Here is a 22,271-nt window from a genome sequence, read left to right on the forward strand (position 1 = left end):
TGCTGAAATCACCCTAAAGCAGGACCCCAAACACCCGCTGAATCATCAGTGGCTTTCTGTCTACAGTGCTCTCAGAAGGGGCCCACAGGGATCCATGCTCAGCCTGCTACTTTTTGGTCCTTTGTTAGCATAGCTAGAAAATAGGATCTCTGTTATTGCTGGCAGAGCTACAGCTTGAGCTATTGAAACTATGTGCATGTAAATTAAAGTATTCCCAATTCTGTCACATTATTTGCGAGATTTTCAGACTTGTGCCTAGTTCCTGGGTAGCCCCTGCCCTCACTGAGTTTGGGTGCTGCCCTAGCCGACACAGGCCACAGTGGTCCCAGTTAAGACTCCTCTGGAGTTCCCAGGCTTACGAAAGGAGGTGCTAGCCCCCTTTTAAATGAGATGTCATGCCTCAGACTTACATAAACCCAGGTTAATTACATCAGGTTTGGTGTATACCTTTTCACTGATATTGCTGAGGAAATCTATAAGCAGATTAACAAGTGCTGGGTGTAAGTTTAAACTTTAATCACATATGTTAACATCCAAGGGTTGTGCAAGACAGCATTTCAAATGAAATGTGTAAACAACATTTGATAATGTCTTACATGTTGTGGAAACCTTACCAGATTTGTATACTCTTACATGTCTTAGTCATCATTGAACTGAACATCCTAACAGAACTATTTTAGGTTTTTACCAATGAAACTTTGAATCTCTAGAAATAGGAGTTAAATTCATAGGAAAAAAAAAAAAGAGACAAACAACAAGGTCCACATTCTTGGTTATTTCAAGGACAAAAAGGATTATCCACTGTAAAACCTCTCCTCTTTCCAAGTCCAGTTGAACATGCCAGCATAAAGAGCGAGAGGAACTGGAGAAAGAAGAAACACCTATGCCTGGGTAATGCGACACTATCCTCTCCTTTTTGTCTGTAGGTGAGAAAGATTTGTTTTTCTGCGTGCACAGTAATTTGGGAATCCCCAAATCAAATTTTTAGACATTATCCCAGAGGATCACATCAAAATTTTTAATCCTGCCACCAAAGCCAATTCTTGATGCAGTTACATAAAGTTCTTCCCCTAATGGTTGTTTCTTGGACCCTAGTTTCAGCTGTAACTGGCTGTACAAGAGCCTCTGTCATATACATGTTAATGGACAATGATAAATGAATTATTAGCACAGAAGCAAGGCACAAACTTAAAGAAATAATTTGTTTCTTCTTAGGTATAATACAGAAGCTTGGATAAGTGGCCACTTCATTCCTGCTCAGATGGGTAGGACCAGACTGGTATCTACATTAAACCTACTTCCTGTGCTTGCAGATTAATTTCTCCTGACACACAAAAAAAGAAGAGGACAGTGTGAGATACATAAACTGTATCAAAGGGGAAAATACAAATTCTTTTATGGGATAAAGGTTTCAAATGATGCAATCAAGAGCACATTATCAATTAGGACTACTATCTTTATCTCTTCCTAGGTTGTATCAACTGACAACCTCCTTGATCATTTTGGAGGCACAGCAGGGGAAATTTCCACCACTGAAACTTTCTGTGGTGCTTACTGAGAATCTGTATGGTCAAGACATCAGTCTTTATCCAATTATATAAAAGTTCCCTACATATATTCTTCCCAGCCTCAGATTTATTTTAATACAGTAAAAGTTAGAGACATCTTTCTCCTAGGAAATCTCTGTTGTCTTATGTCTTCTCCTCAAGAAACAGTCAAACCCTTTATGTGTTTAAATTATTTCTTCCTTGGAAAACAGATAAATCAATTTAAAACATGACTTGTCTGAGGTGGTGAGTGGAGGTACCATTTGAATCTTTCTTGTATTGATACCAAAACATTATTCTGGTGCTATCACCAACTCAGAAATCATTAAACAATTTGAGAAGGTGGCCATGGGATTTCAGAGCTGAGATATTTTCTCTTTCATAATTAGTCCCCTTTCCACAAGCTTGTTCTCTAGCTCCAATGTTGATCAACCACCCGAAAACACCCTCTCAGCATACAGACTATGTTTTGCCCTAAAATGCACTTAAGGTTTTGTGTGAAACTCAGGAGCTGGAGAGGACTGCATCCAGTTTCCCATGTCGCTCTGCCATTCATGGGCTGACCACCTGAATGGTCTAGCAGAGAAAGGTGCCCTCCACGAACCCGTGGGTGCTGCAGAAGAGGCGGGGGCCACCGAGCCCCCAGCTACCACTGTCATGGACGTGGTTTCCTATCTGGCGGTCACGTTGTGGCCAAAGGTTCTGGCTCCTGTCTCATTTCTGGGTGCAGTCTGGCTGGACATTTTGATCCTGTTCTTCAAGACGCCAAAGAACTATAAACTATAAAGCATTTCAAAAGGAGAGCTGGGGTGCTGTATCTTCTTGATTTTGACAGAGATGATTCCAAGCTGGGAAACACAGCAGTGACTGGTGGAGTAACTCCCAGCACCCTGGAGGAAGAGCCTGACAAAGAGTCTACAAACCCCACCAGTCCAAAGGGTTTTTTCCTTTTGTGTTTTGGGAAGCAGCATGATCAAGTGATCTTGATCTTCTTCTTCCACCTCCTTCTTCCTCCTCCTTTATGGCATAAGCCTACACACTTCTTTTGAAGTTCATTCCCTAGATTATAAACACTCTGGGACAGAGCTGTCCTTTGTGTTCTGTGTTTGTACAGTGCCAATTACAAGATGTACTCCTAGAAGCCAATAATAATAAAAAATAATAAACATTTGTTCTGGTTTCAGTGGTTCCTGATAAGTGCAAACAGAACACAATGCCTGTGTTTGGTTGCTTTGTGGAGCACTGCATGAGAGAGATGTAATCCCCAAAATATGTGAATATAGCTGACCATCAGTAGAGCAGTGAAAATATCTCATGAAGCAGAATCAGGTTCACAAATGCCCTAAGCACCCTACAGAGCAATATTTTCCTTCTAGTCCTTGTCAGTTCTAAAATCCATGTGGCTCATGGTAATAGTGGCACAGCCTTTCCAATGTAAATACAGTATTGACTTCAGTTTGGTCCTTCAAGAAAAAGAACACAACATTATTGCTGGAATTAAAACATAGATATGGAATTCAATAGTATACGAGCTACTGTAAAAGGGAAGTCATATAAGTCAAACTTTGGCGCTACTATTGGCCACGTTGCCAAATATCAACAAGGCTCCTACGTTCTCATGAGGAAATGTGAAATTTCTGTGCTTTGAGGATATTCCACCAAAGAATATACATCTGAAGCTTGTTCACTAGTCTCTTTTCAGTGGAATTTGGTGAGTGTGCACAGACGTGATGGCCTGTCCTTCCTTGTATACGCATGTTGAATACAACATTAGTGAATAAATGTGACAAAGGCTGTCACTTTTAGGATATGTCCTGCTAAGGGACTTGGTAAGTGAGGAGAATTTTTAGGTTTTGGGAGAGGTATCTCATGGAAGCAAGTGCTCAGTAATGGAAATTCTACCTCTGAGAGACCTCTCTGTACTGCTTCTGTTAGGAATCCAGCCATCAACATGAGCTGAAATGTATTTATTGCTTTAATACTTGGGTATGGGTAATCCATACTCAAGCCATCTCCTTGCAGGTCTCCTTGCCTGAAGGACACGATCACCAGCTGCACTTGGTGTAGGGAGGACTGGAGCAGGACAGAGGTGGCCACAGCTATGTGGGAGGGGAGCGCCAGCATGGCATGGGAAGCATGGGATGGGAGGACAGTGGAAACTCACATGAAAGCTGAGAGACTTATGTATCCAAATGCACTCCAGGTAAAAGAGAATCCACCCCTGAACCCTGCTGGACTTGCTTTCAGAGGCACGGACAACTGAAGCCAGTGAGAACTGCATCCTCTATGCACAAGGTCAGTTAATCTGCTTATTTATCTGACATTAGGCACTCAAAGTGTAATATTTTGGGCTGAGATGGCAGCTATTAGGAAACAAACACTAACTAGGTAAGAAAAGCTTCCTCACAAAATTTTTAACTTCCTCAACCCATTTAAAATGAGCCAGCAGTGTGCCCAGGTGGCCAAGAAGGCCAATGGCATCCTGGCTTGTATCAGAAATAGCGTGGCCAGCAGGGACAGGGAAGTGATCTTAACCCTGTACTTGGCACTGGTGAGGCCGCACCTCGATGACTGTGTTCAGTTTTGGGCCCCTCACTACAAAAAGGACATTGAATTACTCGAGCGTGTCCAAAGAAGGGCAACGAAGCTGGTGAAGGATCTGGAGCACATGTCGTACAAGGAGCGGCTGAGGGAACTGGGGTTGTTTAGTCTGGAGAAGAGGAGGCTGAGGGGAGACCTCATCGCCCTCTACAACTACCTGAAAGGAGGTTGCAGAGAGCTGGGGATGAGTCTCTTTAACCAAGTAACAAGAGATAGGACAAGAGGGAATGGCCTCAAGTTGCGCCAGGAAGGTTTAGACTGGATACTATGAAGCATTTCTTTACAGAACGGGTTGTTAGGCGTTGGAATGGGCTGCCCAGGGAGGTGGTGGAGTCCCCATCCCTGGAGGTGTTTAAGAGTTGCGTTGACACAGTGCTGAGGGATATGGTGTAGTTGGGAACTGTCAGAGTTAGGTTAATGGTTGGACTGGAAGATCTTCAAGGTCTTTTCCAACCTAGATGATTCTGTGATTCTGTGAAAAGCAGTGCTTCTTCCTTCCCACAAGCTGCTGCCTGGTCACACTGCTACAACTGATGGTGTCTTTCTCATGCCTTACTTCTCCCCTCCCCAGACTTGGGTCCTTTGCCAGACTGACAGGCATTCCAAGGAATGAGGTAAGGACACTGGTAAAAGAAGGAGCTTTTAAAAAGTATTTTATATAAAAATAATCATTAATATATAGGCTAAACATAAGGATAACTGGAATAATTATAAAGTTATCTCTGTTATTATTTTGTCTGTATTTAAGACAAGAAAAATTTAAAAGAGTTCAGATTTTTTGTGTATTTTAGACCCAGTAAGGCAGATTACTTAAGGCAACATGTTTGGAATAAGGCAGTCATGTTGCCTTATCCCAACTCATGTTGCCATACACTACACATCCCCCAATTTTTATTTTTTTTTCTGTTGTTGTAGAATGTGATTTCTATAAATGTAACCTGACATTTTCTTTCAAAAAGATCTGACAATACATTTTTAATAGGACTAAGTTCTGTAGGCCTGATTCAGTCTGAGTCTGATGTAATTCCATCAAAATCTGTGGAGTTTCCCTGGCATCAAAACTGCAGTAATTTAGGAATGACTCAGCCTTTGAATTTCTTGGATTTTGCCAGTAGGAACTTGGAACGAGCAATTCAAAAATTACTTTTAATCGCATCCGGAGATCCCCATTTACTTTCAAAGATACAATCTTCATCGTCACATACTCTGGAACAGCACACTTGCATTCATGTTTAGAAGCTTAATTATGCATCAATTACATGGGGGAATTTTAAATAAGATTTGCTGATCCTTTTGTTTCATGGATTTGACTAAAACATTCTGTTTATTTTGGTATCACTCTCATAGTTGGCATGACTGATTTATCTGATGACTAATTTATTTGACTCCAGCCAGAGATATACTGCCAAAATTTCAACAAAGGGCTCCTTTGGAAAGGGTTTATATTGTCTCAGTGCATTCTAACTATTAAAGACTTTACAAAAATGTTCATTGATTCCCAAAAGCTGCCTGGCAACGATATAGCTTTAAACAACTGAGCTTAACCAGCCCTTCCTCTTGATTAGCCTTTTTGCCTGCTGTAACTGCTTCTCCACCAGCCCGGTATTAGTGAAGCATCTTTCAAGAAGGATAGCATTATTTCTGCACAAGGAAAATGAGCGACAGCTTGACTTTGTGTGTGCGTGTGTGTGCACAGAGTATGTTTTGTGTAAAAGCTTGATCAAACGAATAAATGTCAGGCTTAGTTTTTGAAATAGCTGGCGTTATCTCTTGCGTGAGTGAGATACCAGCTCTCAGTGAATGCCTATCAGAGACTTGTTTTCCATACTCATGTCCATCACTGCACTATGGCTAAAGAAGAACATGGATTTCGTTGGGGCATCTAGGCTGTGTGGAAAGAGGGGGCAACAAGGCTTTGCACATCAGGGACAGTTTGAGTCCTGGTCAACTAAAGGTCCATTCAATGAAGACTGAATAATATTGGATGGAGAGGAGCTCCTCAGTCTGAGGTGACATTTTAAGGGCTGCAGTGCTTTACCCCTGCAGCAGCTTTCAGTGAAAGTGTTGCTCCCTTTGGGCACAGATTGGGAGAGAGGAGAGATGTGTCTCTCGGAAATATTGGAAAAGTAGCTACAGGAGGAAAGAAGGAAATTCCTCTCCATGTGGACTCTGGTTTGGATTGAAAGTTGTGGGTATAAACTACATCTAACTGATCTGAGGTAGGGGTAGGGTTCACCTGCAGGTATCTGCTAACTCAGGGTGGGATCCAGTTGAATCCTGCCTGGTATGTCCATACCTTCACTAGTCATCCATCTGCTTTACTGTCAGTTGGCATGTCCAGACTGCTCCTCCGGCCTGGTGTAGGTGTCTCCCAGGGATAAGATGGATCCTGTCCTAGAAGAGGACAGGATCCCCTTTTCCTGTTTACTATAAGGTGATCACAGGGTGACTAGCTCACACACAGCATTTCACACCACAGATGTCTAAAGTGGTCTGGGATAAATCCTAAACTTACCCTTGAGACCCAGCACAGCAATTTTACCTCATCTGTACCCAGATTCAGGTGCCTGATGAAGCAGGACAACATCTTCTAGCTAGGAAGAAAGGAGAACTATGGGACCCACACCATTCGAGATTAGTAATGCGAGACTTTGTTCTATACACACGATGACAATCTCATGGCAAATCTCAGCTGTTACAGAGGACATAAAGCTTATTCAAAGCATTGCCTCTCCCTGCCAGCCTCTCTTGTCTCTACCCTGAGCTGGCCATTAACTGAATGTTTTTTGTTCAGATTCCAGTCTAATGCTGTTTATATTTAATAAAAGGAAGATAATGTATAGCTTGAGTACTTCAAGCATTTTCACCTATATTGTCCCCCCACCTCCTCTGTTTTGGGCTGTTTCAGATACAGTAGGAGAATATTGTTTGGCAGTGAAAATAGCACAGAGAAGTGAAATAGGATGAATGTGAGTGTGCTGTCTTTGCTCAGGGCTGTAGACTTCTCAGCAGTATCTAGGCCAAATCATGGGCATCAAATGTGTTACACAGAACTATGTGCTCTGCAAGCACAGAGCAAAAATCCCACTCCAAATTCAGACAAAAAGTAGAAAACGTATAAAAAAAGCACAAGAGGATTTAATACCAACCAACCTTTGCAGACCAAAAGTCCACTAAAAGACCTTTGTAGACCAAGGGCTACTAACAAGTGGACCTTAGATACTTTATAAACTATATTTTCTGAATTACATCTTACCACCTAAGCAGGCTGCAAGGGGGAGTCCAAGAGAAAAGAGGTGAGGACTTCAGGGGGCACATTTCACTTCTGGCAGCTAGAACTGACCATGGGGTGTAAGGCTGAACTGATTCAGGTAACCACGTAGTTAAACAACCACGGAGTAACAAACTTAAGCTAAGGGTTAGAGGTAGTCTATCCATAGACAGACAAAAAAGGACAGTTGCTTTTAGAGTAGAATGCTAAAACTGCTAATAGTCTTTGTGGTAATCTAGGCTCACCATTTCCTGTGGTATTGCCACTGGAACTGATTATGCTCTTCCTGCTTGCAGACACTTTTTACGTATTTTAGGGCTATTTTCGTGCCTATAGTTAGTTTACTCTTCTTTAGACTAAACAGTCTTAACTCTTCCAGTCTTTCCTCATAGGTCACGTTTTGTAAACTTGAGGGATTCTCGTTGCTCTTATCTGTGTGCTGTTTCCAAGTGCTCTGCATCTTGCTTCAAGTGTAGTACCCAAACTGGACACAGTACTGCAGCAGAGGCTTTGCTTGGGCCAAGCAGAAGCCATCTCACATCTTACAGACAAGATATTTTTATGAAGACTTGTTTGGGTTTTTTTTTTTCAACACGGTACAATCATGCACTGTCTGATCCCAACTGAGAAGATCCTGGATATTGGATTGATCCCTGCTGGTCCATCTACACAGACCTGAAAGCTTGTGGGAATTTTTTTCTGTTGAGTTTCCAGTAAGTTATTTAGAAAGGAGAGGTAGATATTTTGAGGAAAAGGAGGGGATAGACTGTAAAAACTAAACATTAATTGAGCAATAGTACCAGGTCAGACATAGCACTGAACTAATTTATGATCGTGTCTCTGCTAGTGGCATGAAGGAGACAGTAAGGCTGCAAAGATGTTGAGAGAAAAGGAAAAAAATATAAATAAATCCATTTAGAAAATACTGCTGTTGGTAGAATTGAGTGAAAGCAGATGTAACCCAGTGAACTTCAGACCTTGAAGTAATGTTATTTATTTTGCTTACTGAGAAAAGTGAGCAATGCCAGTGAAAAAATCTCTGGCTCTAAAAATCACTTTGCATGACTCATGAGTTATAGAAATTAGTCTTGTTCGGAAACAGACTTTTCCTCATCATTCCTTCTTCTTTTAGAGAACTACTCAGGAGCCTTGCACACCTAAAATAAATGTCTTTGTTTCCTAGTTTCTCTTCCTTGTTCAGCAGTGCTTTCCCTTCAGTATTATGAACTATAACCATCTTGCTGCAAGGCTGTATGAAGAAGCAGGCACAATATGGAACTCTGTTGCTAGACATAAATTTTTGAAATTATCCATGGTGGTAAAACTGTAAGGAACAGGTTATTGAAAGCACTCTGGCTCCTTAAATAAGAGCTCCCACTCATTCTTTTGATTAAGATGCTAGACGTTTTTAGAAATGGTCTAATTTCTCTCAGTTGAGCAGTTAGCCTTTGCCTGAGATTGTGGAAAACTTGGGCTCAGTCCCTCTTGTACCAAAAGTGGTGGCCGAATTGTCACCACCAGGTCAAGGCAGAGCCTTGCACCTCACAAGCTCACTTTCTGCTTTCCTAATGATCTGCTTCCATCAAGCTGTCTGATGTATTTTGGGTGTCTGTGGCCTTTGTGTTTTGTCAAGAGCTCTCTCCCTGGCCAATGCCCCAGCTGTCACACACTAGACTTGCTTTCCTTGACTGCAAATGTTTTGCCTCCTTGCAAACTGTTCCCAGGAAAGAGGAGTTCAAGAGAAAGCCACTCCTATCTCCCTGACTCTCCTTTCACTGGGCGAGGTCTTGCACACTCAGATCTTGCTGATTGTGTGCAAATCCCATCAGCGGGCCCAGACAACCTTACTCTGCCCTGGGCTTGCCCTTAGGTCTCTGCAGTAACTGGAGCAATTGCCACACTGCAGCACAGATAGCAGTGACCTTAGGAAGCACTCAAACATTTGCATATTATTGCAAACATAAAAATAATAATAATAATCTGTGGGATATGGGGTGGTGTGGAGTATCTCTTATCAACAGGCTCCACAAAAGCTCCTTCTTTTGTTTATAAGGAACTGCAGACCAGAGATGACTGGATTTGCAGACAGGAAGGGTGAGGGGGGAAAACACCCCCACTTGTTTTCTCCTTTGAGCAACAACATTTCTCTTAAGCTTAACCAAAGAAGGTAGTGAAACCACTTGGCAAATAGACCTGTGTTAAGTACCTTGGCTGGAAATGTTTATGCTTGTTGCTATTAACACACACAACACTCTGCTCCCTGCGTGCTGAAGGGAGGGGAAGGACTTGCCACCCTGTGCAGCCATACACCTTGTAGCCCACCACACCCCTACACCACATGTCTGAGGAGAAGTTTGCCCACAGACAGTTAACTGCTGCCTGCAGGGAGAGATGCTGGCTTCAGCTGCCCACCTCTCCTCCTGCCTCTCTCCCTATCTCCCTAGCCATGCCAAGCACAGACCCTCGAGAGAGACCACCACCACCACCAGCCAGGGCAGGGGAGCTTCATTGCTTGGAAGGAAATTAGCTGAGCCATGGGTTGGGGGTGTCTGCACCCCAGTGAAGCCCAGGCCAAAGTATGGCTAAGGCAATGCAGGATGTGCTAGCCACAGAGACCCAACTGGCCATTGACCCTCTGAGAGTGAGCCTTGTACCACAGTCTGGAAAGTGGCCAAGATGCACAGAGATGGAGAAGCACAACCCTTTCCATCCCTGCTATAACACTGCACTGAACCTCACCATCTCCAACCAGCTGCATCTCATTTGCTTTAGGGGAAGATGTCTCTATGGCATGTGGCTTCCAACTCCCTCAGGGACACACATTTCCAGCTGTAGATTATTTCTTTGCCTTTGGCTATCCCACCTTCTACCTCAGCTGAGCTCCCTGTGCCTCCTGGAAGGATGTATCCATCTCAAACACCTACGCAGAGGCAGTGGTAACATGATGGTCCCTCTGCAGCCTGTGCTGTCAGACTCTGTTGGCCAGAAACACAAAAGGAGCCCCGTGGTGGTCTCAGCTGGAGATGCCCTTGGGAGAAAAGGGCTGAGGGACAAAACTAAATAAAATGAAGGCTGTGAGGTTGACAGGGGATGTGCAGGATGGCCATGCCATGTTCACAGTGCCACAGGCACCTTCTCAGCAGACCTCTGTGAGCAGTGCCAGTCTGTGGTGCTTGCTCAGCTTCTGGGATTGCAGGGTGAGAAGCCCTGGCTGCCATCAGCTGGCTGGAATGGCAGCGAGTCTTTCTGACTCAGCAGGAATTGGCCCAAATCCCTGGCAGGGAGGAAAACAAATTTTCTGCCTTCCACTCATATCCTGTCTCTGGCTGTGGTGGGTGCCCTTGTTTTAAAAGTCCAGGTCCAGGGCTCTGACTAGGATACTGGGTGACTTTTCAGCTGGTGGGGCTTTTTGGTCAGGTTGCATCACCATTTCAACAAATTCCACCTCTGGGTACCAATGTGAAGGTTTTGTAGCCTAGCAAGATGACACCCAGCTCATCAAGAAAGCTGAAGAAGCTTTGGCTTTTGCACTGAAAGGTCATCTTTGCAGGGAGCTTCAATCTGAATGGGGATGCACTCATGAGGGTCAAAAACCCTGCTGGGTGCCAGCGTTGCACCAAGCCAGGCAAATAGGTCTGCTTGAAGGGTACCTAAGCCTTGCTGCACACAGAGGCACAGGAGTCACTGACACTTGAAAATACTGAATTATTGTGAAGAACTGAGTTTCTAGGGACAGCATAAAGTAAACATTATACTGGAGAATTTGTAATAGCCACTGAGTAGAGCAAAACTACTTGTGGCATGATGATGTTGAAAGGTGATAAAAATTAAAATAAATTGGTTTTGCTGGAATATAATTGTATCATCTCTTTTGTAAGGTGGAACGTTTCCATTAAAAATATGCTATGGAAAAGCCAGATGCCATTAATGATTATTTAGTTAATTAAATTACCTCTTTTCCCCACTGTGTGAGATAACTACTTCTGTTATTAACCAAGGGTGGCTGACTCAGGGCCCAGTATGTGGTGTGATGCTTGCTTGGGATGGGATGCCAGCCTGGGGTAGCAGCTTGGGCTCATGGTGGGCTTGCAGTGGAGGAGCTGTTTATACCTCTGGAGAGTCTTGTTCTCCTGGCTGCCCAATTAAACACTGTATTGAATACAGTTAGTGAGTCACTTTCACTGTTTCTTAGTGGCTGGGGTTTGGTTTTGCTTTTGCTGCTTACAGGATGAAATATCAATAGAAAGGCTTTTATGTGACATTCTGTGTTATTGTTTAGATATTCGTTTGTGAAGAAGGAAAAGGCAGTCTCCAAATAACAGAAGATTTTGGCAGCTTTCCATTTGCAAAGGAAATTTAGAACTTCTGAGCTCTCATTTCCTTTGGAAATATGAATCACTGTACGTTGTCCTGAATATGAGCCCAAGACACATCATTGTGTCTGATGTTTCTGCAGAAGAGTAGCCTCACATCTTAGCTGGATACAAAAATAATGGCAACTATAAAAATGGGTAGAGTGGACCTGGTAGAAACCAATATATATTATTATGAAAGCAAATTCATGGGAATCTTCAAGTATTCAATTTTACATCTCTTTTTGACTGTCAGGTTATGTGATTGTACTCTTTCAAATACTAGTAGAATCTGTGTAATTAACTTTTGGGAAAATGAGGGGCTAGAAGGGAAATTTGGAAGTCTAAACTATAATAATCTCATAAAATAAGATTAATGACATATCCAGTTGATGGTTTACAGTATTAAAATCTACCACATGGAAGTCTTAATTTATGGAAAACTGTTCAATAGTAAAACATAAATCTTAGCCTAGGATGTGGAATTTAAAAATTCTATCTTTAAGCAGGTTAATCCTGAGGACATGTTTTACTAGAGCTTGGTTAATTACCTCCGGACTAACATATGTTTTCTTTAGGAAAGTTAACACAGTAAAAAAGAAACATAACTGTAAAATGATCACATCAGTAGACTGTTGGGCATGGTCTTTAGAAGTCTTCAATGCCTCTGCATTTTTAACTCTTTCAGATCCTTTTTTAGAAATTTAAATGGCAAATGTCTGGGTGACCAGTACAAGGTATTTAAGGTGAGAGATGAATAAGATGTTCTCAGGAGACTTTGCATGTGCCTGAATTTCAGTATGTGCTTTGCTGAATTAAGACCATAAATGTTTAAGTTCTAGGTTTTTTAATATTTGGGCAGGTAACAGTGTCTCCCAGCATCTCATAAAATGTCACTGTAGGGGCAGAACAAGAATCTGGCTTTCCAGCTTTCTCTCCAGGCCAGCACATTTGCTCATTCCCTGTCAGTCCTGCACCTGGCATGAAGCAGATATGAGGCCATCTCGTTCTACAGGTCCATCCTATTTGGCCACCACCCTCGAGTGACCTCAGCTAGCTAAAGGCCAGTTCATAGCATCTACACTAACAGATTCTGGTAGATGTCTGCTCAGTGTTGTTGGTTATCTGTGCCAACTCATCAAATGACTCTTTTTAACATCTCTTGTTCTGTTTCCTTTGACCATGGTTTCATGCCTTTCCGTTCATTTCTCTCTGACAGAAAGCATCCCTTGGAAGAGAAAGACTTTGCTGGTTTACTATTAACAGTGAAACTAATGAAGGGTTGAATGCTTGGCTTTGTAACTTGAATTTTGTTTTGAATATATGTGCATTTTTAAAAAAAGAAAAGTAATAAAATCCAGGAAGATTTTAATGACACAAAACCATTATTAAATCCTGAATACCATCAAAAGGGAGGTGCTGCTTCTTCACTTCAGTAGTGAAATGTCATCAGAAGTGCCCCTTTCCTTGCCAGGTACCCCACTGCCAGGCCTGTCTGTCTTATACATTCAGCTTGGGACCCTTCTCAGCTGCCCGTCTCCCAGGCCTCTGCCTCACCTCCTGCACCATGGCTTGCCCCCATTCTAAGATCATTTGATCAGCAGGTCCATGAGCAGTTGCATGGCTGTGCTGGGCAAATGAGGCCATGGACTGAGAGTCATGGAGTGGGAAAAGAAAGTGCCGTTTCACCCTGCTTTAAGGCACAGCCATCTGAGCTGATGTGCTTTCTCCTGTGTTAGGAAATGCATCCCTGGCGAGGAGAGCCATGTAGGAGCCCTGGGCTTCAATGTCCAGTGTGTAAGAGAAGATTGAGTGGATGGCAGGCATCTGCTGGGCACAGCCAGACGTCCCTCACAGTACTGGCACCAGGACTGAGTCAAGGAATAAGTGCCCTGAAAAAGCATGAATGTGAAGCCCTCAGAAACGCCCCTGGTGACACCTCTGCTCCAAGCATTTGATTTCATTTGAATCAGTGAAACACCCAAGAGGATACATTGATCAGCCTCTAAACCGCCAAAGAGTCCCACAGCACTCACTCCAGGGAAGGCTTATAAGGATAACGAGACACTGTAGGACTTGAAGAATGTGGGGTATGGAGAGGAATCCCATGTGCACAGCTCTATTAAAATGGCTGCGCTCATCTGGCATCTTGCTTGACATTGCAAAACTATGTGTAAGTACCATGAGACAAAGAATAATGCTTGCATTGAGGGATTTAATACCTCTATTGTCTGTGTAGTGATTTGTTTTCTCTACCAAATTGGCACTTAACTCACAGTTGCCCAGCCAACTCCATATGGTATTCACAGCAGAGACTTTTATGCACATTTTTTTTCTCTACAGTTTCTCATCTCATGACCATTGGTTACACTCATTCCCTCATACCCATTTCCAAGCTACTTGCTGCTCAGCCTCTGTCCTCCTCCTTGCACCACTCCCTGAAGATGTCATATGTGCTAGAAGGGTAATGATTTCAAATCTTAAATCTCAGCAGTGTGAATTCCAAAATCATCAGCTATAATGATTTGTACTTCAGTCTCCTTCTCTCACCCATCCGCCTACCACAGCTGTTTTTGCCAGGTCTCTCCCTTCCTGCTGCAGGGACTTGTAAAAATGAGATGGATTGTATCTCTGTAACTTTGAATGAAGCTCTGGTTGTAGCACAACTGCTGAAAAGATTAGAAGAGGTACATTGGCCTTAGGCTCCACAGCGCACGATACAGAGAAGCTCCCCTCACCCACCTCAGCGCTCACAAGGCAGACCAGGGTACAAAACCTGTTTGAACAGAGGTATTTTAAGACATTGGCTGCATACCAATTACAGCTGAGTCCTATTCATTTTGCAGTACACTCTCTGCTGCTATGCAGGAGTAATCAAAGAAAGCTAAAAGCAAAGTAGAGATAACAATCTATCCTGGTGTGAGTATTAGAAGATGAAAGAGTTTTGTTATTAATGCCCCAATAACAAGCTTTGCATTCCCATCCTTGCACCAGCTGCATGGGAATGCTAGCAAACAGCAGTACTTTGCACCTTCCAGATTTCCTCACTGATTTTCTGCAAATGAAGACCACCTCTGGGGGACTGTCCACCAGGTAAAAATGTGTAAGGATGACTGAAGAGAAGCACAAGCAGCATTACTCTTGTCCAGGTCTTGACAAAAGTGAAAAAGATCTCAGCAACACAACCATTGTCCTTGTACAAAAGTAGGAAGACAGAAGGCTTATAGCACAAACAGAGGATTACAGAGATGATGCCAAATTGCCAGGTGTGAGTAAGAGCTAAAAAGGAAGGCTGGTCTGCAATGCCATATGCTTTCCTGGAATCCTGCAAGGTCAGAGTCTGTCCTTTGTAACCTGCCATCAGCTTCTCCTCCAAAACGGGTAGCTGTCTGTGAAAGCCTCCACCTTCAGTGTTTTCCAGCTGGTCCCATGCAGTCTAGTCCTGCAGTTCTTGAACTCACTTTGTGTATCTTTCTGGCTGCAGACCCCCCAGTAGGCACCCCTCTCTCCAGTCTGCCTCATAGCTCTGGACTATTCTGGTTCAAGTAACTGGCCAGAGCCAGACAGTTTTCATAGTAAACAGCAGTACATAGTGATTCACTGTGGTTTAAATTCATGAATTTTCAAAGCTTATAGATTAAAATCTTGGAAACAAAGAGCTCAAAGAGAAGACAAAATTTGGCAGCAGGATTTCTTGTGAACCACTTCAAAATCTCTAACCTATGTTTCAGCTCTGAGATTCAAAACCCGGGTTTCACAGAGTTGTTCTGCCTCTTGGGGGATTCCTGGGCTCTGGATGATTCCTCTGCAACTTGCCAACCCACGGAAGCTCTGGATTTTGCTCTGGATCTACTGCAAAGCTGCTGCTGGAGCTCCCTGGGGGAAAATCTCTTGGATACTTGGGAGTTAGCCCCTTCCTTCAGTTCATATCTGTTCTGCCAGGGGCTGCTAGGTCAAACATGGCTCTCTGCTTCGTGAATGGCTCTGCTGCATATGAATCAATTCCTTCCCTTACTTGAAACCACCCTAATAAGACCCATTATTGGTCTCAGACTAACGCTGACCTAGTCTGACTTGCTTAATTTACTTTCTTCTTTCACTTTTGGGGATAGTGGGAGGGAGAGAGTGGGCTATAATATAACAGATTCCAAAAACATTTACTGTATATTATCATGATGTCTCATGACCTCTAGTGCATCACCAGCTTCCTCTAGGGACCAAACATGCATTTCAGGCTATCTTGTTTGAGCAGAGAGCAGACCTAGTCATCTAATGGCAGAATGGAGGCCATGAGCTTGGTAAGAATCTTGCTACAATGGAGAGGCAAACTGTGAGAATGGAGAACCTTTTGTTATCAAGATTTAACACCTTATTTATCTGCATACACAAAAGTGCCTGTGCTGGAATCAGCATTTCAGTCAGTTCAAACAGTGACCCTGCTGCCCTGCTGAGAAATGGAGAGTACTTTGGAATTAAACCATAAAACTCTGAGAGGAATTCTGGCCATGTCTCATGGTCACCATTTGCAAATTTGCACTATTGATCCTAGTGTATATTTCTTTTTATATTGATGCAACTTTGCTAATGCTGTTTTGACTTTGTTTTTCTAAATCAGCAAATGGATAATGTACTTACTGGGCTGAAAAACTTAATGGTGGGGTGGCTCAGGCTGTCGAACACAAATCAACCTCCCTTCAGTTACCACTTTTCCTAGAAGGATTTGCTTGCTGCAGGGAAGTTCTCAGACACAGTTATCCTCTAACCTCAATAGCAGACTCCCGTGACTCTGTCCCTTTGACTACCTGGAACATCCCTCAGCAGAGTCCTCTGTGGGTGGCCATCTGTCTGAAGAAAACCTCCCCGATGCCCCGATGCCCCGATGGATTTCTTCCTTCCTGCTGATGGCCGCAGCCATTGACCCCTGGCTGACGACCAGCCCTCTCCCCTTCCGACCTCCCAAAAGTGCCACTCTGCTGCTGCTTTGCCGTGGCTCTGGGTACAGCTAAACCGCTCCTCTCCTGCGGCCGCGCACCCCGGGGAAGCCGCGGGGCAGGAACGCTGCCTGTCCAGGACGAGAGGGAGCTTCTTGCCCCGACCCGGGCGGGGCGGCCGCTGCCCCCGGGCGTGGCCGGCACCTCCCCGGGGCCGCGCCTGCAGCACCATGGAGAGAGGAGCGCGCTCGCCTCCCGCGGGCAGGGCGCGGGCAGGGAGCGGGCAGGGAGCCGGCAGGGAGCGGGCAGGGAGCGGGCAGGGAGCGGGCAGGGCGCGGGTAGGGAGCGGGCAGGGAGCGGGCAGGGAGCGGGCAGCTGACAACGGGCAGGGCGCGGGAAGGGAGCAAACAGTGGACGGAGAGCAGGCAGGCAGCGGGCAGCGGGACAAGCAGTGGACGGAGAGCGGGCAGCCAGAAGGCAGCAGGCAACAGGCATGGCGCGGGCAGGGGGAAAGCAGTGGACAGAGAGCAGGCAGGCAGTGGGCAACGGGTAACAGGTAATGGGCAGGGTGCGGGCAGGGAGCAAGCAGTGGACAGAGAGCGGGCAGACAGAAGGCAGCAGGCAACGGGCAATGGGAAGGGAGTGGGCAGGGAGCAAGCAGTGGACAGAGAATGGACAGGCAGTGGGCAACAGGCAACAGGCAGGGCACAGGCAGGGGGCAAGCAGTGGACAGAGAATGGGCAGGCAACGGGCAGCAGGCAACGGGCAGCAGGCAACGGGCAATGGGGATCTGTCAGGCAGAAGGGAGCAGGAGTGCATTGTCTGACCCCAGCCCTCACTCCGCCTGCCCCCTATGTAACCCCACTTGCAATGTGTACAGAGCAGTGGCATTGACAGCTGGGGGATTTAGCACTAAGTTCCCTCCTCCAAGGCTGAGGTGAAGCCTGGCCTTGGCTGCCACGCAGATACCTGGCTGGCTTGTTGTTGGCAGGCAGCAATCAAATGGATGGTGTGTTTTTCCCGGCAGTAAGTTTCTGTCTAGTGAGGAAAACTCTCATGTCAGTCCTTTCCTGCTCTAGGTTGAGCCCTCTGGGAAAGTTGCCAGTGTCACTCCAAATCATGGTTGGAATTGCTCTCCACACCCCAACGAACTCAAATGGTGTTTGACTATCAAGGCTGTTCTGGGTACAGGTGCTGCATAGTTGTGTTTTTTCAGCTTCCTTCCACCCTTTAACTGCATTACAGTGGCAGCTTCATGAAATGACAGCTCTGAATCTGTCTGCTGCTGTGATCCAGACGTCTGGGCATTGCCCTTTCCATATTGGCTACCATTAGGATAGCACTACTTCCCCCACCTGGCTCCATCAAAACAGGCACTAGCAAGACTAAGAGATTCCAGCAGAAGACCTGAGGCTTAAACAAGCAAAGGTGCAAGGAAGTACATTTCTTCTACTTTCTGGTACACCTCCCTGAATGCATGGCATGGAAAACCAGAGCATGCAGAGGAGTCATGAAACAGCGCTGTAGGCTAGACATGCCAAATGCTAGAACTAATTGTTTGAAGAAGCTTAGTGGCTGCCCTGACTGACTAGGGAAGTGTCACAAGAAAGGGATGTGGGAACAGTTCAGTTTCTTAGTTACACTTCTGTATTTTATGTAAATAAAACAGCTCTCTGTAGCATCACCAAAAGCAAAATACTTAAATAAAGTGTCTAAGCATTACTAGACAACTAAAAGCTAATTCTTGTCAAATCTGGATAATTCTGGGATTGTAAGAATTCAGGATGATAAACATGAGAGGAATGAGAAAGAGAGGTAAATACTGCCTGTGGAGTACTCAGGAGTTAGCAGGAGACTGGGTGGGTGGAAACTCTGCTTCCAGTATCTTTCTGGAGTCCACAACAGCTCTGACTCCAATGAAGTCAGGAGCTTTAGTTTCCAGGCTCACCCCTTGAAGGGTCTTTGTGGGTCTTTCTTACTGATAAGGACTGACAAGTTAATCAGAAGTCAGTGGTTTTGTTAAACAATATTGTCTCTCTTCTAGTTTTCATTTCTGGCATTTATTGCCCGTGTGAGTTTATGCCTGTATGTAATGGTCCCTTGGTTTTGATCATATAATTTCCATGAGTATATCTGGTGCACTGATAATCATAATGAAGTTAACTGAAGAGACAATGTTCCCAGATAATATTTAGCTTCAAGCTTACTGTATTTGTCTCAGATCTGATGAATTACTTTGTTGCCTACTTCTCCCAAAGCAGCTGATTTAATAAAAGATATTGCTTCTTCCCACAAACTTTGCCTTAAATGACTGTAGCTACAACACTATTACTATTCATACTCCTCCAGGATCTTTTGTCTGAATGTTTCAGTCACTGCAGCGGATTACACTGGCTGTACATGTGAATGTGCATGTACATTTGGCAACAGCCCAGCTAGCTTGGCTACTGTTAGCAGCATGGCTGTGCTAACCCAGACCTCCAGAAACATGGATCCCTCAAGATCTGCAGGTGGACTGGGTTGCAGAAGCTGAGCTCTTACTGCCTTGGCTGTGCTCCTATCAGCACAACTAGCCCTTTAGCTGAAAGTCAGTTCTGATAAATACCTACATACTGCCAATGACTGCAGGGCAATCCTGCTCAAAGAAAGACCTCTGGAGTCTGTTTTTTGTTTACTGTGATTTAAATAGGAAAAAAACCTTAAAACTTCGTAGAGCTTATGTAGAAGCCTCTCCTGCAAAATCCCCCAAGAGTGCAATCAAAACTTTAATGATCAAATGAATCTGCTTTGGAGTAGACGCGACTTATGCTATTTACTGGTAATACTTTCTGTGGGGTAACTTGAAGACAAATAGGTAGGAATGGAGTGAGGTGCTTGTGTAAGAGAGTTATCTTTGGCTACAGGACAAATTGCAAATAGATTCCATAAAATCATAAACATGCAGAGAAAAAGATATATTGGCAGCCCACCCTGACATCAGTATGCCAATAACAATGATATATTGAAGCTCTGAGGACAGAGATGGGAGTTAATCACTTCTTTAATCTGAGCATTTTATTGTTTTACAATGTAGGGCACAGTGAGAGTGCAAAGCTCTTTCCCCGTTGAACTCTTGTTTTCCTTGGATTACCAGAAGTTTATGTTTAGCAGGTTTTCCAAACAAAATACCTCACTCTTTCCCAGTAGTGTTTATGCTACGTGTAACATTACCCTTTGCTGCTGCGTGCACTGGCAGGTTAAAATTAGACTTCTAAATGTCAGTACAGCAGCTTGCTACTCTCTTACTTTAACAAGAGCTTTCTGCTTTGATTTGTTGTGAATTTCTTGTCTATGTTACTCTAAACAGCAAATAATCAAAATCTTACTCAGATGCTTAAGTATATAGTTAAAGGATGCACACATAATGATGTGTATTTTGTTTATTCAAGTTTCAGTCTGACAGTGATCAAAATAATAATAACAAAACAAAGTGGCAAATGGATTACAGCTGATATATTCTGAAAGCAGCTTTTGTACTACTAATAATAGCAATAATGGCAGCTTATAGTTACTGAAGTACTTTCATTGCTTTAAACAAATTTGATCATATGTGTCTGAGAAACAGTTGCTGTTTTTTTCTTTCTTTAAATCTTGGCAGAAATAATGCATAAATGGTTATTTGCGAAGATATAATATTCCTTTTTAAAGCATATGTGTGCTTCTATGTCTTTTAAGTAATTTTTGATGAACAGCATTCTTTAAAAGAAGTAAAACTATACCTATCTATTCATATGCCTCATGTGCAATTTGTGATGGTTTGGAGCAGGGCATGATAAAATGTGTACAAAAAAGATGCTGAGTTTTATCTCAAAATCCTCTCTACATGTAGGAGATGATCTGTATCTCCCAGCACGCAGTCTGATGTGGCAAGGGCATGAGAGGCAAGAAACAGTATGGATCTGTAACATGCCTGTGTTTCCATGTTTCCACGTTTGTGTGAGGTATGTGTATGTCTAAGACCCTGTTTATGTAATATGGTAAGAACCACACAACAGTACATTTTATATCTCGTTCAGCCCCTGGCTGTTAATACCTTAGAATTGTGCTTCTTTATAGTCTCATAAAAGCTTTGGAAGATGGGCCCTGTCTATCCTGGATTTCTTTTTTGGTTCCCTAAAATAACTGTGTTTTGATCCACTTTTTCCTACTCTAGCCTGACTCCATCTTGCTCATCCCAGCACAGCTGCCCACATCCAGGAAAGAGCAGTCCCTCTGCCCTTGTCCTTGTGAGTGCTCACACACAGTTTCACTGAAAATACTGTCTTGCCTACTGTCTCAAGGCTTAACATCAAATAGAAAACAAACCTCTTAATTTACTGCTTTACACATGGAGCAAAACAGAAAACACATTGTGCAGTAAACTTTCCGTTAGTCTCTATCTCTGAGAAAACCTGTTCCTGATATAAGGCAAGAAGACTCCATTTGTTTTTTACCCTCTGATAGATGGCTTCCAAATCCAATGATTTCCATTAAAATGGACATTCTGAAACAGCACACCTTTGATCTTTAAAGTTAAAATATTAGCCTGTGATACAGCAAGTATATACACGTGCACTTAATTCCCAGCATATGAATATTTGCACAGTATTCGTGGAAGCGGTTCTTTGCTACCTCATTTCCTTAGATACTAAAAAGAGTACCAATAGCTGCCACAGACCTTGCTATCTTTCCTCCTCTCCCCATCCAGCAAGCAGGACGCTTATTTTTGCATGGAAATTAGAGCTGGAAGACAGTTTAGTCCATGACTCAGCTAACAGTGGTTTGTTACTGATAGCATATTTACTGGGACTTTGTCCAGTATATTTATCGCATATTACCAACTACAGAGTAGAGCTTACTGTCTTTCTTGGAATACATATCATTCCTACAAAGTTGTTTCTGATATTCTGCCTACAATATCCTTTACCTATATTCATCACAATGCTTTAATCATAATCTCTTGCACAAGCCAAAATAATCTTTTTCTCCTCAGGCTCACATCTTGCAATACACACAGCTCCCCATATGTTCCAGTTAAATTACACTTACTTACCTTCTACTTTGAAGATAGTAAGGTGAGGTCTGCAGTGAAAAGCACCCAGTGCATTGCCGGCACAGTTCATCCAAAGACCCTGGAAAACCCACGTTGCAGTGATAACAGATGATGCTCGACTAGTGACTTTCCACTCATTTGATGCAGTAGCAGCAATAGCAGCTCCCAGCCCACAGAAACAAAATATGAAAGCTATAATCTGTATTCCTAGCATGTTTCTCTGTAACCCAGGGACTTAGTAATGCCACTGTGTGGAGAGAAAAGTACTTTAGTCATGTGAGTAAGCAAAAAGGCATAACATAAGCAAATTATACTTGAACAAGTTCAGTAACACTTGCTACAGAAAGTTAATGTGGCTGAAAGAAATTGTCATGCTTGAGTGATTTAAGAAAGGCCCTAGGCATTACAAATGTTTAGAAAGAAAGTCAAGGTAGAACTTTATGGGAGCTAATTACTAGTACTTACTTACTAATTTCTAATTGTTAAAATTAATTAAAA

The 22,271-nt window shown here is 43.5% G+C and overlaps 1 protein-coding gene across 1 annotated transcript in view; it reads right to left on the reverse strand.

The window, feature by feature from the left end:
• CLDN10 (claudin 10) overlaps window positions 1–21,933 on the reverse strand; it is a 60,513-nt gene extending 38,580 nt beyond the window's left edge. The window contains exon 1 of the mRNA XM_074859417.1: window positions 21,774–21,933. Within this exon, the coding sequence (XP_074715518.1) occupies window positions 21,774–21,843 (70 nt within the window). The 5' untranslated portion in view covers window positions 21,844–21,933. The remainder of the gene's footprint in view (window positions 1–21,773) is intronic.
• Window positions 21,934–22,271: the final 338 nt, after the last annotated feature.

Source organism: Strix uralensis, chromosome 2 (assembly GCF_047716275.1).
Source record: "Strix uralensis isolate ZFMK-TIS-50842 chromosome 2, bStrUra1, whole genome shotgun sequence".
Taxonomy (NCBI): domain Eukaryota; kingdom Metazoa; phylum Chordata; class Aves; order Strigiformes; family Strigidae; genus Strix; species Strix uralensis.